Source organism: Eptatretus burgeri, chromosome 10 (genome assembly GCF_056783735.1).
Source record: "Eptatretus burgeri isolate ZD-2024b chromosome 10, Ebu_testis_v1, whole genome shotgun sequence".
Lineage (NCBI taxonomy): Eukaryota > Metazoa > Chordata > Myxini > Myxiniformes > Myxinidae > Eptatretus > Eptatretus burgeri.
Window position 1 is genome coordinate 61,276,763 of NC_140970.1, and position 17,785 is coordinate 61,294,547.

The 17,785-nt window shown below is 48.1% G+C and overlaps 1 protein-coding gene across 2 annotated transcripts in view; it reads left to right on the forward strand.

Annotated features, from left to right (window-relative positions):
• ABHD18 (abhydrolase domain containing 18) overlaps positions 1-17,785 on the forward strand; it is a 70,702-nt gene that overhangs the window by 48,582 nt on the left and 4,335 nt on the right. For both annotated transcript variants that reach the window (XM_085898622.1, XM_085898621.1), the window contains one exon: positions 3,074-3,236. In XM_085898622.1, the coding sequence (XP_085754748.1) occupies positions 3,074-3,236 (163 nt within the window). The remainder of the gene's footprint in view (positions 1-3,073; positions 3,237-17,785) is intronic.

Consider the following 17,785-nt stretch of genomic DNA (forward strand, 5'->3'; position numbering starts at 1 on the left):
ACAAATGGACGTGGTAGAAATGGGAACAAATGACTCCATGGGGTGTGTGTGGGCCTGTTCTTGCTTACGTGTGTGCGGTGCATGGGTTTCACGGGCATGCGATCTGAACTTGAACTTGCGTCCTTGGTGCAAGGCACGGTTGAGGAGGTTATGTGACCGTCTCGCGAACCATGTACTTCTGCAGTGCCGAAGCCACGCAGGACGTGTCACCGTGCAGTGCAGGTGTGGGAAAATCTGTGCAGGTGTGCGAGTGAAAGGTTGAGTAAATCGCCGATGCGTGTGCACGTTTAGTCTAAAATCTGAGGAGGTTGGAGGAATATGTGGGGAGGAATGTGCGGGGGGGGGGGGTGGTGACCGTGGAGAGGAATGTGTGGGGTGGGGAGAATGTGTGGGGAGGAATGCGTGGGGGGGGGGGACTGCATACAGGCAGGCCTTCACCAAATAGCATTCGTTTTGATTTTTAAATGTTACCGCCTGGTTTTATGTAGAACATAACGGTTAGAAGGAAAACGCTGCTGTTTGGACTTGTTTTATTGCCCCGATAATGCCCTGGTATGCTGCCTTCCCATTCCCTCCCCTCCCCTCGTCGCCTTCCCATTCCATCCCCTCCTCTCACGCCACTTTCCCATTCCCTCCCCTCACGTCACCTTCCCATTCCCTCCCCTCCCCTTACGTTGCCTTCCCATTCCCTCCCCTCCTCTTACATCGCCTTCCCATTCCCTCCCTCCCCTTACATCGCCTTCCCATTCCATCCCCTCCCCTCATGTCACCTTCCCATTCCCTCCCCTTACGCTTCCTTCCCATTCCCTCCCTCCCCTCTCCTCGCGCTGCCTTCTCATTCCCATTCCCTCACCTCACGATACCTTCCCATTCCCATTCCCCCTTCATGCCACCTTCCATCCCATTCCCATTCCCCCCCCCTCACGCTGCCTTCCTGCATTCTCCCCTCCCCTCACGCTGCATTCTCCCCCCACCTTCACACTGCCTCTCCTCCCCCCTCGCTGCCTTTCCCCCCTCGCTGCCTTTCCCCCCTCGCTGCCTTTCCCCCCTCGCTGCCTTTCCCCCCTCGCTGCCTTTCCCCCCTCGCTGCCTTTCCCCCCTCGCTGCCTTCTCCCCTCGTTGCCTTCTCCCCCCTCGCTGCCTTCTCCCCCCTCGCTGCCTTCTCCCCCCCACGCTGCCTTCTCTCCCCCCACGTTGCCTTCTCCCCCCCACGCTGCCTTCTCCCCCCCACGCTGCCTTCTCCCCTCCCCACTGCCTTCTCCCCCCCACGATGCCTTCTCCCCTCCTCGCTCTGCCTTCTCTCCCCCTCGCTCTGCCTTCTCCCCCTCACTCTGCCTTCTCCCCCTCGCTCTGCCTTCTCCCCCCTCGCTCTGCCTTCTCCCCCTCGCTCTGCCTTCTCCCCCTCGCTCTGCCTTCTCCCCCTCGCTCTGCCTTCTCCCCCCTCGCTCTGCCTTCTCCCCCCTCGCTCTGCCTTCTCCCCCTCGCTCTGCCTTCTCCCCCCTCGCTCTGCCTTCTCCCCCTCGCTCTGCCTTCTCCCCCTCGCTCTGCCTTCTCCCCCCTCGCTCTGCCTTCTCCCCACCTCGCTCTGCCTTCTCCCCCTCGCTCTGCCTTCTCCCCCTCGCTCTGCCTTCTCCCCTCGCTCTGCCTTCTCCCCCCTGGAGAATGGACTTCCAATGTAAACCCTTAGCAATGGTTGTAAAGGTCTGCATTATTCATTCTCCTTGTCATTTGGTCCTTTATAATGTTTCCTCTCTCGCCATCCAACCCCCCTCCCCACCCAGTTCCCGTTGACCCCAGCTGCCTTGTCCCCCCTCGCTGTGCCTTCTCCCCCCTCGCTCTGCCTTCTCCCCCTCGCTCTGCCTTCTCTCCCCCTCGCTCTGCCTTCCCCCCTCGCTCTGCCTTCCCCCCTCGCGCTGCCTTCTCCCCCTCTATGCTGCCTTTTCCCCTCCCCCCTTACGCTGCCTTTTCTCCCCCCTTACGCTGCCTTTTCTCCCCCACCTTACGCTGCCTTTTCTCCCCCCTTACGCTGCCTCCCCCCTCTGCTGCCTCCCCCCGCTGCTGCCTCCCCCCTTATGCTGTCTTCTCCCCCCCACCCCCACATCGCACTGCCTTCTCCCCCCCCCCCTTCCTCTCCTGCTGCTTTGCCTTCCCTTCTCTCACGCTATCCTCCTCCACCATGCATCTCTCCGGAGGTCAAGGAGAGGAAAGCGTGTCAAAGAATGTGCCAATTGGCCAAATGAAAGGTTTCTTTTTTTTCAATTTAGTTTTCATAAAGCAATTAATCATCAGATCATGACAGGATAGCTGAGAAGTATGCATGCTCGCTCTTCGCTGTCTTGCCTGGGTTTGTATCCCGACTCGGTTATAAACTGTCATCCCGGTGTTTCACAGGCAGGGTGTTTCATCAATGTGTGTGCCGTCTCACGGATGGGCGTTCAGCTGGGCGTCACATCTGCCGGAATCCCCCCCAGCTCCTCTCCCTCCCCTCACTCCCCTCTCACCCCCTCCCCTCACTCCCCTCTCACCCCCTCCCCTCACTCCCCACTCCCTTTCTCATCCTGCCTCTCACCCCTATCCCACCCTTCTGCCTCTCCTCTCACACCCCTTCCCTCTGTCTCCCATCCCTATCCCTCTCTCTCTCCCACCCCTATCCCTCCCTCTCTCTCCAACCCATATCCCTCAATCTCTCTCTCCCGCCCCTTCCATCCTTCCTTCCCCTCCCTCCTCCCTCCTCTCTCCCTCTTCCCTCCCCACCCCACCCCAACCTCAATATTCCTGTCAGCGAAGCAAAGGGTTGTAGTTCCTAGTGATGTAATAATGCAAGTGGAGGTATATCTGAAAAATCAAATAAATTGTTTTGGATTAATAATCCCTGTTCCTTTCTTTATTGCTCCATTACTTTTGGTGGTATTGAGCATGTAGATGTCCTCATGTAGCTTTTGATCTTTAACAGAAAGGACTTCCAATGTAAACCCTTAGCAATGGTTGTAAAGGTCTGCATTATTCATTCTCCTTGTCATTTGGTCCTTTATAATGTTTCCTCTCTCGCCATCCAACCCCCCTCCCCACCCAGTTCCCGTTGACCCCAGCCTGGTGGTGGTCGTTGTTGCATTACGAGATGGCTACATTCCAAAAGCTGGTGTACGTGGCCTTCCTGACCTATGGCCGAGCTGTGAAGTTCGTTATATTGATAGAGGGCACATTTCTGCATGCCTCTTCGGCCAGGCCACTTTTAGGTTTGCATTTCTCTTGAATGTCTTCACTACGCTTCCAAGGCAGTATGGTTGCAAGCCTGTTGTTGTTATATCGACATTACATATTTCTTCAGTGGAATATTTTACTCCATGGAAAATGCGATCGAAACAGGAAGTGGATATCGACGGTTCATGGTTTATTGTGGTCCATCATTTGTCAGTCATTTCCAAAGTTAAGTGATGTTGAGTAGCCTAATTATGTAAATAAATGATCGCAAATTAATTTTCTTCTTCATGAAGCATCTTATATACTCATCGATCCAAATGGCAGGACCTCAGATATATGTTGTTACAATTGTGGGTGGAGTCAGGCCAGCTGTCCAACCAATTGGTGGGAAGTATTGTTACAGAAACACACACACACCACCAAGTGTATTTTAACACAGATTAATATCTGTTTTGTTTCAATGTTTTTGTTTTTGTTATTCATTGTGCAATTTGAATGCCATGCCGTGGAAGGACCTATGAAGCTGCTGTATATACCTTAACATGGTGTGCATTTAAAACATGGGAATTCTTCTGGATTATTCATAGTTAATTAGCCTAATCAACTCAGGAGATCATTACTATCATTTTGGTAGATCACACTCCACATCAGAAAGCTCCAGGAGAATGCCACGCACGCGCACGCACACACACACACACACACACACACACACACACACACACACACACACACACACACACACACACACACACACACACACACACACACACACACACACACACACACACACACACACACACACACACACACACACACACACACACACACACACACACACACACACACACACACACACGTCCATTTATAGTTAATGAGAAATGAAAACAAATGCATCACGTTGTTTGTTCATATCAATATTTAGTGTTTGATAAATAGGAAATTGATGTGGGAAATGTCAACACATGTTTTTCCTCCAGGTCTTCAAAATAGCTGTTCACCACCATGTCTTATTTCCCCCCCATCCAAAACCACGATCTGTTCGACCCCCGCTCATCCGCCCCAAACCCACCTCCTTCGAATTCCCTGCTTTGCTTCCTGAAAGTCCCTGTCATGTCCATCTTGTGTACCCTGTGTTCCCTGCCCCATCCCTCCCTTCCACAGATCTCCTCATGTCTCTGTTCCACACTTGTTTTCCTTCCCTCTCCTGCCCCTCTTGTCTCCTGCTATCCTTGTTGTGTGTTCTGTGCATTCTGTGTGTTCGCTCTTATATGAGCCTCAACAGTGAATACAAAAAAAAAGATAAAAAACAAGACATGTCTCCAGAGACTCAAAGTTGTGCAGTCAAAATCAGTTAACAGCTCAGTATCTTATGCGATCGCAGTTTGCGTTGACACACGCTTGGTAATGGCACCTCATCGTGGACACAAGATGGTTGAAGAAGGCTTGAGGAATATCATTCCAGATCCGCACTGAGGCCTGCTGCAGTTGGGCCAACGTCGCCGGCTGGTTTTGAAGTCCGTGCAATCATCATTCAAATTCATCCCAAACGTTCTATTTTTTTTGTATGCATTGTCGAGGCTTGTATGAGACTTAACCCACAACACACAAAAAGGGAGCTGGAGACAAGAAGGGCTGGAGAGGGAAGAACAAAAAAAGGAGAGTGAGAGGCTCAAAGACTCAGCCTCACCGTGGGAGAAACCAAAAATCCTAAATGCCTTGGTTTCCACAGTGTAAAGCCGAGAAAGGTGAGAAGCAGGAGTACCAGCCCAGAGGGGAGAGCAGCACTCCATCAGGCTGTGGACAAAAGCTTTGTATGTGGTCAAGGCTCAGTTGGCCAAGGAAGGACTTTGCACGACGGAGGATTCCCAGTCGGCGACTGGTTTTGGAGGCCAGGTTGAAAATGTGGCTTTCTCAGGAAAGATCGTGGCAGAGAGTGAGACCCAGAAGATTTAATGAAAGGACTGCTTCCAGAGGATTGTTGAGAAAGTCGATAGGGGAGTGGGGGTGGGGGGGGGTCCAAACGGTCCTTTTCGGAGAGACATAGTGAGAGTGTGAGATTTGTCAGGATTGAAAGACATGTTCCATGTGTTGGACCAGTTTGTGATTTTACCCAGATCTGCAGTGAGCGAAGAAGCTGCTGCTTGCTGGTCTGAGGGATGACAGATGGTATGGCAGAAGATGGAGTCATCAGCAAAGAGATAAGGAGGATTTTCCAGAGAGTCTGAGAAATCATTGATGAAAACCAGAAAGAGAACAGGACCCAGTACACTGTCTTGAGGAACTCCAGTCTGGACAGGAAGGGGGAATGAAATAACTCCATTTTTTTTGTATACCTTGTCGAGGCTCGTATGAGAGCTAACACAACTCACAGCAAGGGGGCATGAGACAAGAGGGGTGGGAGTGGAAGGGACAAAACAGTGGGGAACAGACACATTAGGTGAACTGTGGAAGGAGAGGGATGGGGATGGGATGGGGAGCATGGCGAAGAGAAGATGGACATTACAGGGACTTTCAGGAAGGAAAGCAGGGGAATTGAAGGAAGTGGGCTTGGGTGGATTATCGGGGGTAGAAAAGATCGAGGATTTGGATGGGGGAAGATAAGAGGTGGTGGTGAACAGCTGTGTTGAAAGCCTGGAGGGAAGAATGGGAAAGAATAGAGTGAGGAAGTTTATTCCAAAGGTGGGAAAAAAGAGGAATGAAAGAGTGAAGATGAGCAGTGATTCGTGATTTTGGTAGTTTTACCAGAAGGGGGTTGTTGGCGGACCTTGAGCGCCCTGTGGAAATGTGGTGAGGACAAATCGCAGAGAGAGCAGGGGGGGGCAAGGCTGGAGAGGAGTCGGTAGAAGACAGAAAGACCACCGACCAACCTGCGGTGATTGAGTGAGATTCCCAAAGACTCAGCTTCATTGCGGGAGATGCCGATGATCTTAAATGCCCTGGTTTCGACAGCGTGAAGCTGAGAAAGGTGGGAGGCAGGAGCACCAGCCCAGAGGGGAGAGCAGTACTCCATCAGGCTACGGACAAAAGCTTTGTAAGTGGTCAGGAGCTCAAGAGGACCGAGGAAGGACTTTCCACGACTGAGGATTCCCAGTCGGCGACTGGCTTTTGAGGTGAGGTTGGAAATGTGACTTTCCCAGGAAAGGTCATGGCAGATAGTGAGACCCAGAAGCTTGAAAGAAAAGACTTCTTCCAGAGGATTGTTGAGAAAGTGGATGGGGGGGTTTTCTAAACGGTACTTTCGAAGAGACATAGTGAGAGTGTGAGATTTGTCTGCATTGAAAGACATGTTCCACGTGTTGGACCAGTTTGTGATTTTATCCAGATCTGCAGTGAGTGAAGAAGCTGCTGCTTGCCGGTCTGAGGGATGACAGATGGTACGGCAGAGGGTGGAGTCGTCGGCAAAGAGAAATAGAGGATTTTCCAGAGAGTCCGAGAGATCATTGATGAAAACCAGAAAAAGAACAGGGCCCAGAAGGCAACCTTGAGGAACTCCAGCCTGCACAGGAAGAGGGGATGAAAGAACTCCATTTAGGGCCACACGTTGACTGCGACAGGAGAGGAAGTCTGCGAGCCATGAGTGGAGATGGCCTTGAATACCATGGGAAGAGAGTTTGGCGAGTAGGGCAGGGTGCCAGACTGTGTCAAAAGCACGTGATATGTCCAGGGATACGGCTCGGATTTCCTATCTGGCATTGAGGACCTCCATCCATTGATGGGAGAGCAGAAGCAGCATATCCAGGGTAGAGTGACCTGGTCTGAAACCAAATTGATGATTGGAAATCAAGCCATTGGAGAAGAGGAAGGATTTCATGTCTGAAGCGATGATGGATTCCATCACCTTGCTGATGATTGGGAGAAGGCTGATTGGTCTGTAGTTACAGGGATCTGTTTTTGCACCTTTTATGCAGGGCAGTGATGGTAGCAGATTTCCAAGCAGATGGCAGATGACCTTGGGCAAATGAGAGGGTGAATAGAACAGAGAGAGGGTGAGCAAGAGCAGAAGAGCAGGCTTTGAGGACACGTGGGCTGATGCCATCTGGACCGGTTGCAGAATCTGACTCGAGGTTTGAAAGCAAGCTCTCCACTTTGTCAGGAGAAAAGGATACAGAGTCCAGGGACAGTTGGGTGCGACTGGGTAAAGTGGGTAGAGAAAGTGATGGGTTTCGGACACAAGATTTAGCTGCAAACACCGAGTTTAGACATTCAGCTTTATCACGTGTGGAATCAGCAGTGTGGCCATTTGAGGTAAGGGAGGGGATGGAGGGGGAACATACACCAGAAACAGATTTGATTAAACGCCACCAGGATTTTGAGGAGGGAGAGAGGTTTGAGAGTTCAGACTTGAGATGAGAAAGATGTTGTTTTCTGGCTCTCCTGAGGGTAGATACACACTTGTTCCGAGCTTTGTGGAAGGAACTGAGATTGCCCTCAGTTGGGTTTGCTTTCCATGAGACAAAGGCAAGTTGTTTCAGGACAACTGCCTCACCACAAGCTTCAGTAAACCAAGGGCGGGAGGAAGGGTAGGACAACTGAACACGAGAGGGGATAAATCTGTGCATGAGGGAGAGCAAGTTTCTTTGAAAGAATTCCCTGGATGAGTTGATGTTTGAGAAAGTAGTGATAGGAGACCAGTCTGTAAGTTTGATGGCTGCTCGGAGACCCTGCCAGTCGGCTTGAGTGAAATGCCAGACTCGACGGCGGTGAGGTGGTTCTCTGATAATAGCCAGAGAGATGTCCACTTTGACAAGGACGTGGTCAGAAGAACCGATTGGAGCGAAGGAAGAGCAGCAGATATTGTCAGGGAAATTTGTCAAAATCAGATCCAAAAGAGATGGAGTCCCGTTGGTTGAGATCTTTGTCAGGAAGTTGACCGATTGTGTCAGTCCCAATGAGTTGCAGAAGTATTTTGCTGAAGTCATGGCAGGTGAGAGAGGTACCCAGACCCAGCCAACTGGCATGATGACAACTGAAGTCACCACATTTGAGGAAGAGAGTTTTGAGGAGAGGATAGAAGTTGGTCCATGTTTTCGGATGTTGAGGTGGAAATGGAGTCATCGCTGTTTGGTGGATGGTACAATACACATATAAACATGAGGTGGGAGTGGAGGAGCGGAAGCCATAGCCAGAGCTCTTCCTGGGGGTGTGGGGGAGTGAGGGTAGTGCATGGACAGTGAGGAATAGAGTCTTTGATGAAGAGAGCAACTCTGCCACCAGGATGAGCAGAATGTTTCAACGAGCAGAATGTTTGAGAAGTACAACATGTCTTTTGATTCAATTTGTCAGCAAAGTGATGGGTAAAAATGCCTCGTCAATAATTGTGTGTGTGTGTGTGTGTGTGTGTGTGTGTGTGTGTGTGTGTGTGTGTGTGTGTGTGTGTGTGTGTGTGTGTGTGTGTGTGTGTGTGTGTGTGTGTGTGTGTGTGTGTCCATAACTCCAAAACTATGAAACCTAATGGCCCGAAACTTTGCATACATACCAAGGAAGTGCATGAATGAAAACTGGGTATTTACATAAAGATAAACACCCCTTTTGAAGATAATTAACGGGATTATTAAATTAAAACAAAAAACAGGCTTACCCTTGGTCAGCCCGAGTTCACCTCGCAGGTGTCTTAATCCGCTATTTTGTTTCGGCCGACTCAAAAACCTTGGTGATTTTCCCCGATGACCTGCCACATAATAATTAAAGTATATAATTGAAATCTGTCTTCGGATTTGAGGATCGGAGCTGGTGGACTAAATAACTGTCAATTTGGAGTGAAATCTGCAAATTTTAAGAAGTTACTGATTCTTACAACTCAGCATATTTACATATTTACTTTAAGCAAGCAATGCTGTGATCCCTCTTTCTCCATATTTCTAAAACATTAAACTGAACTTTTTCCACTGTTCGGAGAATTATATTGAGTGAAGAAAAGATTGAGGAATGTGCCTAAAGTGTAACTTCATGAGTGCAACAAAAATATTTACGATAAAGTGCTCATCAAATTCCTGATCTTCGCTGTATGCATCGCTAATCGCCTGCCAAGCCAGCCGTTCCTTATCAACCATTTTGTTGGAGTGCTTGCTTGAGTGATTCAGCCACTTGGCAAGTGCTCTACAAGCTGCTTGGTAATGGCTGCCTACTCCTCTGAGCTGCCATGGTTTATCGCTGCGAAACTTTATTGGACTACTTTTTTTTTTTTACCACAATGCACTTTACTGGGGAGTTTTAAAGTAATTTTCTCGCAATTCATTACTTAGAAACACACGAGCCACCACCAGTTGCGTGGGAGTCCAAAGGGAATGGGGTTGGGTGGGAGGAGGCAGGAGAAGTGGTGGGGGAGTAGGGAGAGGAGGGGGAAGCGGTGGGTGGGAGTCTGGAAGGGGTGGGGGTGGTGTGAGATGAGGGAGGGAACCGGTGTTGCCCAGCAACACCAAGTCCCTTTGCTAGTATATCATAAAAGTAGCCCCATTGGGGATTGACGATTATTTCCCCAACAGGTGGGGTGAAAATGAGGGATAAGGGAGAAGGGGCCATGACCCCCCCCTCCCTTCCTGAAGTTGTATGGTGGACGGGGGGGGGGCACAACGAGTTAACAGCATGGTCCTCGTGTTTCATGAAGAGTTTGGCCTACATCTGGCTGTCAGTTTCTGAGAAGATATTTAAATAAATTATCTGATTTTGAGGTGAAACCCCCCTTTTCAGCCTCTTATGGGAGACTGATCCAGTTGGGAAACACAACCACATCAGAACCTTACTGTTCTGATGTATCGTACCAAATTTGGTTCATATCAGTCATGTAGTTTATGAGGAAAATATTGTTACAGCTGTGGAAATTCGCAAACCACCATTCAGGGCCCGAAGGTGGGAAATCTCTTAGTACATGTGTACTAAGTACATGTGTACCAAACCCGTTGTATAGAGGGAATTTATGTGATTCATCCGGGCTGCGACGCTTTGAGATAGCCAGTTTTTCTGTTCTATCTTTATTTTGAACCAACCACGTCTCAACCGCCATCACACAACAACCACCACGCCAGCCATCGTCACCAACTGCAACCACGCTCCAGCCCTCGGACAACAACAACAACAACACCAACAGCCAGGACCTTTACCTTCACAACTCAATCTCACATCATCGCATCACCGCCATTCCCAAATGGCACCATAACCATCAAACCACCACCGAAAACCCTCCCCCACCTTCACCTCTCTCCTTCTACGGCCATTCCCGCACCACCTGTGAACACTGAGCGTCGAGCTGTCTTGGGCCCGTTCAGCGATACACACCGAGCCGCGATCGCAAATAGCGGCCTTTCCGAGGAAAATTCGGATCAGGAACGCTACACGCCCACTTTTGCTCTGTCCAATTAGCAAGCGCAGAGCGGCTTGGCCCCGCCTCCAGGCGCGTCTGCAGGAAATGGATATATGCAAATTCTAGGATCGGAGGAGATTCACGCCCCCTTTCCTCCGACCAATTGGCGAGCGTGGCTCCGCCCCCGAGGTCATCCTGATCCGGATATTTGCATATTAGCTGCTCCTGTCAGCCTATAAAACGGCGAGCGCATGGCGAATCAGGGCAGGGAGAGTGAGTCGAGTCGGGTGGCGAAGTGATCGGTGTGGCAGGAACAGTCGAGTCGAGTGGAGAGTGAGTCGAGTCATCGGTGTGGCAGTCAGTCGAGTCGGGTGGCGAAGTGATCGGTGTGGCAGGGAGAGTCGAGTCGGGTGGCGAAGTCATTGGAGTGTCATCGAGTTGGGTTCTGGAGTCGGCTGAGAAGAGTTGTGGGAAGAGGCCAAGGAGCTCGGGTCCGAGGCGAGAAGGGCGGCGGTCGGCGACGAGATCGCGGTGTGGGATCGCTTGTCGCGGGACCCAAGCCAGCCAGCCATTCTCCCTCCCCCAGGGCATCAACAATTCTCCCTTTCCCCCCACGCTGAGATAGTGCAACAAGGGGACCCCGTTCACACCCCACTCCAAATGTCGTGCCAACGAAACCCGCCAAGGAGCACGGAGTCAGGGCACAGCCACGCGGCCACATCTGCGGCTCGTCCGCCAACGCGTCACGAGGACGCGGGTAGGACGACCCCCCCCCCTCCCGGTCTCGCGGGCCTGGCCGCTCCTTCAGGTCACGCGTGCATATTGGCCTACAGCCCCATCTGACCCCTTGTCTATGAGGGTGGCTTCTTTCCTTTGCTTTTGAGTAAATGTGTGTTGGCGCCGTCTGTAAAGTAGAACTGTATAAGTGTTGCCGTGTGTGCGCGTAGTCGGTAGTAACTCTGCGTCATTGTTCCTTTTGTTTTTGCTGCTATATGTGCATTTTGACTGTTTGGCTGTGTATGTGTACTTTCTGTGTGCCGGGAAATAAATGTGCTTTGTGTGAACTGTTTTCCCGTTTCGCTTCGTCTTTTCTTTATTGACCCACCATCCTGCTTCACGTAAAGGGTTCGTAGTGGGCTTAATACGCCCGGTAATTAATCGGAACCGTCGAGGCCGATGATAACTCCGCTCGGTTATCACTGTAGCACGGAACGGACTGCTTAAGCGGTTCGTGTCTGGAGTCGACCTGCGGCGAGGTACGATCGCCCGGTTTACCATCCGCGTGGGTACTTAGGTAGGTCGAGTTTGGCGAACAACCCTATCCTACGCGGGTGGCCGATTGGCATGATTGTGGTGAGGTCGAAAGGCCCACCCGTGACTGGCTCCGGGCGATAGTTCCCGGAGGGTCACGACTGAATTGTCTGTCCGGTGGGCGATGCGGTCGCAATTCGAGTGACTCGGCCGTCCGCACGCTGGCGGGCGCAAATTCGCAACAATATGTTTTTGTGAATATGGGGGATTAGGGGAGGGATGTCGTGGCCCCCTTTTCAGGGGAGATATGGCCATGGGGAACACAACTTCAGGTTTGGGCATGGTTGGTCACAATGTCACATGGCCAGTTTGGTCTGGATGCTGTTGTCAATTTCTCAGATTATTTTTGAATGAAATACCAATATTTGGGGCACCCCCCCCCCCAATTTCATTCCTTTTATGGGGAATGGGGAGTACAACCCCATGAGACCTTGCTGTACCGAATTTAGTCCATCTCTGTCGGGTAGTTTGTTAGGAGTAAATGTTTTCGTCAAATGTTAACAAACGGATGGCCGGATACTGGGACCCACTCTGTGAGCTTATTTCGGAGAAATAACTTAATAATGAGTTTGCTTACAAGGAACTTTGATGCTGGAGGAGACCGTTTGGCCTATCAAAGCCTGTGCTGGTGTTGCCAATCATTTGTTGTTTTCTGTGCTGTCCTTTTAAATGCTTAGTGTTTAGCAAGGAAGCAGCACATACCTTTTTTCGGCTTTGTTATGACTCGGCCATGGTTCGAATTAGCAACCTCCCAGAGTGTATGGGATAACCTCTCCACCACCGAGTCTGGTTAAAAGTATTCTGTTGTAATAGATTATGTTATCACTTTGAAAACACCTCTTGTTAACCTGTTTATCGGCATAGAATGGTCGAGTTGATACGACACAAGTTTTACCACATTGTAATAGCGTGACCGGTTTTATATTCACATTTTTGAACGTTTAACTTGTGATCCTGCAGCTCCTGATTTTGCACTTTGGTGTTGCCAAGAGTCTCTTAAGTGCTTTACCTCTCCATCCCTCCACCTTCCCAAGTAGTACTTGTAAATCCACTTGCCTCTAAATTGTCCAGCATTAGTTTGAATTCTGACCCACCTATATACTGTCATCTGATACATGTAACGTGGCAGCACGACATCGACAAACATTTTTACAGGCAGGGTGATCCATCAGTGTGTATACCATCCCCGGATTGACATTAAACTGGGTGTCCCATCTGCCAGCATTAGGTGGTGGATGTTAAAGATTCCATGATGTCCTTTGTGAAGAGTATCCGGCACCCTGAACAAGTAACAAATTCCTTCCCTAACTTCGAGTTGCGGCACAGCCGTGCCCTCATCTAGTTATGCTACTCTCAGACATGTGTTGCATACTGTAAAAATGAAATCCAACTTTTGGATTTCTGTTAATGGGAGCACATTAAATATACACTATTCTGAAAATTTATTGAACTTCGTCTTAAAAAAGAAATACTGACACTCAGAGTCACAGGAAAGGAGTTGCAAAATCTCTTTCAGCTGATCAGATAAAGACGAGCTTGTAAAGACGTCTTGTCTTTCACAATAGTCACAATCCACTACAATCCGAACGAAGGAGAAGAACTTTTAAACGTAATTCAACAGTTTTCTAAAATTAAACTGTTGAAGTTGTATGCCTAAAGTCAGCAAAAAATGTTTGCCGATATTGTGTTGCCATGTTACATTTGGATACATGTAGTTCGACATCACCCCGAATACAATTATTGGATTCGCTATATATGCTAGATATCCCTTATTGTCGGGTTTTCCGTGTGTGCGTGTGTGTGTGTGCGTGTGTGTGTGTGTGTGTGTGTGTGTGTGTGTGTGTGTGTGTGTGTGTGTGTGTGTGTGTGTGTGTGTGTGTGTGTGTGTGTGTGTGTGTGTGTGTGTGTGTGTGTGTGTGTGTGTGTGTGTCTGCAACATGAGGCTCCACAGCACAAACCAGCAAACCGATTATTTTTCAAATGGTAGTCCTTCAAAAATAGGGTGTCTATTTACCGTCATTTTTTATGAGGAGTGCCAGTTGGCAAAATATGCAATAGGAAAAATCTTGCCAGGCAGAGGAACAATTGTATGTGAACCAATACGTCTTGGCAATGAATCTTCGTCGGTGGATCGGTCAGAATGAAAAGCATAGTATCCAGCGCTTCGATCCTAGTGAATCCCTCGTCGCCTACCGGCTTATTATTACTATTTAGCAAAAACTTTTTTTGCCAAGTATGTTGGTCTGCAGCATTTGTTTGTCTGTCTGCTTGTCACACGAGTTTTGGCCACAGTTTTCGAGCAATCTTTCTGAAATTTTTTGTGTGCACGTGACCAGCCGAGGACAGCAACGCCAAATTTTGGTGAATATCCAAATCTGGATCTGGATCTTAGAACTTTCTGAATGATTTTTCACCATTGAGAGATATGGCCAAAAACGATATATAGCACAATATCTCAAAAGGTTATGGATGGATTCGGATGAAACTTGGTGGACATGTTCGGTGTGTGACAAGGACTAATTGATTCAATTTTGGTGAAGATCCGAATCCGGATCTGAGAATTTTTTGAGTGATTCTCTGCCATTGAGAGGTTGGGCCGAAAACGACATATAGCACAATATCTCAAAAAGGTTATGGGTGGATTTACACGAAATTTGGTGGACAGGTTGTGTGTGTGACAAGACTTGATTCAGTTTTTGTGAAGATCCGAATCCGGATCCGGATACGAGAATTTTTGAAGTGATTCTTTGCCATTGAGAGGTTGGGCCAAAAATGATATATAGCACAATATCTCAAAAGGTTATGGATGGATTCTACAGAAAGGTTGTGGACAGGATGGGTGTGTAACAAGGACGAATTGATTCAATTTTGGTTAAGATTCAAATCCGGATCCCGTATGAGAATTTTTCATATAGCATGAAAAAAATTGGTGCAGGCATGATGGGCCGAATGGCGTCGTCCTACACATAATTTCCTTTTAATCCTTGTAATGATATGTATCTCAGAAAGTTGTGGACGAGTTATGACAAAACTACGTGGATGAGTTGGGTTGGTGACAATAACAAGCCAATTAAATTTTGTTTTGGGTCCGGATTCACATCCAACCTATCAGTGGGATATAAAATGTAAACTGTTCAGCCTGGCGGAGGTATGTGCTATATATACCAAGAGCCGTTATGTTTCACCAAGTGTCACAGTGATTTTTCATTATTTTTTTTTTTGTAAAAGCTTCCGTTCCATCCCTCTGACCAATACCTTTTGTTAACTTAAGAAAATGCAATCATTCAGGTGAGATGGTGTTTTTAATCAAGAAAACCATTTTTGTCACTGTCATTGCAGAAGAAAAGTAATACTATTTTCTAAAATTTGTTGAGACTCGATGCACGTTTTAGAACTGCCTTGCATGGTTCTGTATGGATAGTAATGTGTCACTTAAATGCAAAGATTGGAATTTTCATGCTCTCACCCCGGGAATCTATTCCTTTGGTAGTAAAAACCCGGTGACTGAAAAATCATTTTAATTAACTAAATATAAATTGTCGCCCCGCCTTTCAAAGCTTAATGCTTGGACGGCGTCTCCATAATCGTTCATCAGATATCGAATACATCATGCTTCGCTTAATGAGGGGGATACGTTCTGAGAAATGCGTCGTTAAGCAATTTTGTCGTTGTGCCAAGTCGGGTCCAGCCTTTTCTTTCAACATCGCAAACAAACTTTTTACTTTGGCCGTGATCGTCATGGTGTTGAGAGGGATACGCTTGTGTGTCTGGTCTTCAATCCAGGTCATTAGAAGTTTCTCCATATCTGATATAGGCCCTTCTCGAATTTTTGTTAGTCTCGTTGCTTTCAATGAAGCAGAACAGCTTCACTTTGTTCTTGTTCTTCAAGTTCATAGCTATGGTGAAATGGGTGCGAGCACGGCATACTGTTTTACAGTAAACTTCTTTTTTTTATCAGTAGAAAGAGTACACTCTGAAATAACAATAAAAAGTACTGTATAGTAAATACAATACGTAAACCAGTAACATAGTTGTTTAATATCATTATCAAGTATTATGTACTGCACATAATTTTTTGTGCTACACTGTACTTTTATACGACTGGCAGCGCAATAGGTTTGTTTACACCAGCATCACCACAAACACGTGAGTAATGCGTTATCTATATATCTGTAATCTGTATATCTGTGTGTGTATTAATCTGTGTGTATTTTATTTGTGTGGTAGTTATTGTGACAATCTTGATTAACAATTCACCGATTCTCATTTCAGTTATGTGATTTCTGGAGATGGAAACCCGCAAGTGTATCTACTTATTGGGGGTAACGGTTGATGATGTGAAAGGGTGTTGTGATTCCTTCCTACAGGCAAGCATTCAGGTACTTCCTTTACCTTCACCGTGAAAAGAAATTGACAATGCGTGACGCCTCAAGGAAGTCAGTTCAAGCATTGATGTCCTTCTGGGAGAAAGCTCACATTCCAACCAGGCTGGAGCAACACTGCGTCAGCAAACTGGAGAAAGTTTTTGAGGAGTGGAAAGGACTCAAAAAGCATGCCTCAAGGACGAGCAATTCACACAAGATGAAATAAAAATAATTAATTCATTGAACGCCTCGATCATCTCTTTGATATCGCCCACGCTGATTGTGAGAAATCGGTCAAGTCCCGAGAGGATTGGGAGTTCCTTTAGTAACAGCGCCAGAAAGGCCGTCCAGGTTCAATTGCAAATTTGGACAAGACCCATCAGCGCCAAGTCAAAGCTTGTATTCAACGTCGGGAGGAAGGAGAGAAACGAAGAAAGCGATCAGCAGCTGAAATGGAGGTAGTATACAACGTAGCAGTTTTGGAGTTCTCATCCTCCAGCACAGATGATAGACAAGAAGAAGGAGCATGTGGTGGATCGTTCACGCCAAAACAAAGAGCAACGAAGAACATCATGACATCGGAATTGGTGGCAGCGCTTGATCTCGCATAAGTCTTGTCAAGAAAGGCCACATATCTGCTGGCTGAGGCAGCAACCAGCTTAGACCATGATGCCAGCAACTACAACATCAATCGTGGATCCATTCATCGTCGGCGTGAAAAATTCTGTACCCTGAAGGCTCGGCAGCTGAAGAGCGAGTTCCAAGGCAATGGTCTGTTGACTATTCACTGGGACGGAAAACTCATGCAAGATCTGACGTCACGAGAATATGTTGACTGCTTACCTATTCTTGTATCTGCCTCCGGGACAGAGAAGCTCCTTGGGGTGCCAAAACTTCTGTCAGGAACCGTGCTGGCACAAGCAAATGCCTGAATGAATGGAGAGTGACTGACTGATCATGTGAAAGCTATGTGTTTCGTCACAACCGAAACAAACACAGGCCATCGTGGAGAAACTTGTGTTCTTTTGGAAGAAAAACTTGGACGTGACCTGTTTTACTGCGCGTGCAGACACCATGTACTGGAGTTGGTGCTTCAGGCAGCATTTGCAGCATCGCTGGGTTCAGTCAACTGGTCCAGAAATTCTGCTTTTCAAGCGCTTCCGTGATTATTGGACCTGCATTGACCAGCAACAGTTCCAAACGGCGAACACAGATACGCTCACCAAAGCAGCGATTGCTAAGCACAGAATGGAGCTCATTGAGTTTGCAAAATCACAAGCACTTCAAGCTCGTGATGACTATCAGAAATTCCTAGATCTTTCCGTCATCTTTCTTGGAGGAGTTCCATACAAGGGAATAAACTTCCGCGCCCCTAGTGCTATGTATCGGGCAAGATGGATGGCTAAGGCGCTCTACGCCATAAAGATCTGGCTCTTCCAAAGACAGTTTTAACTGACAAACACTGAGGAACGTGGAATTCGAGATATCTGCCTCTTTTCTGTGCTAGTGTACATGAAAGCATGGGCAACAGCTCCCTTGTCCATCGAAGCTCCGCTGAATGATTGGGAATTGATGATGATGCTCCTTCGATACCCACACAAAATCTCCGATG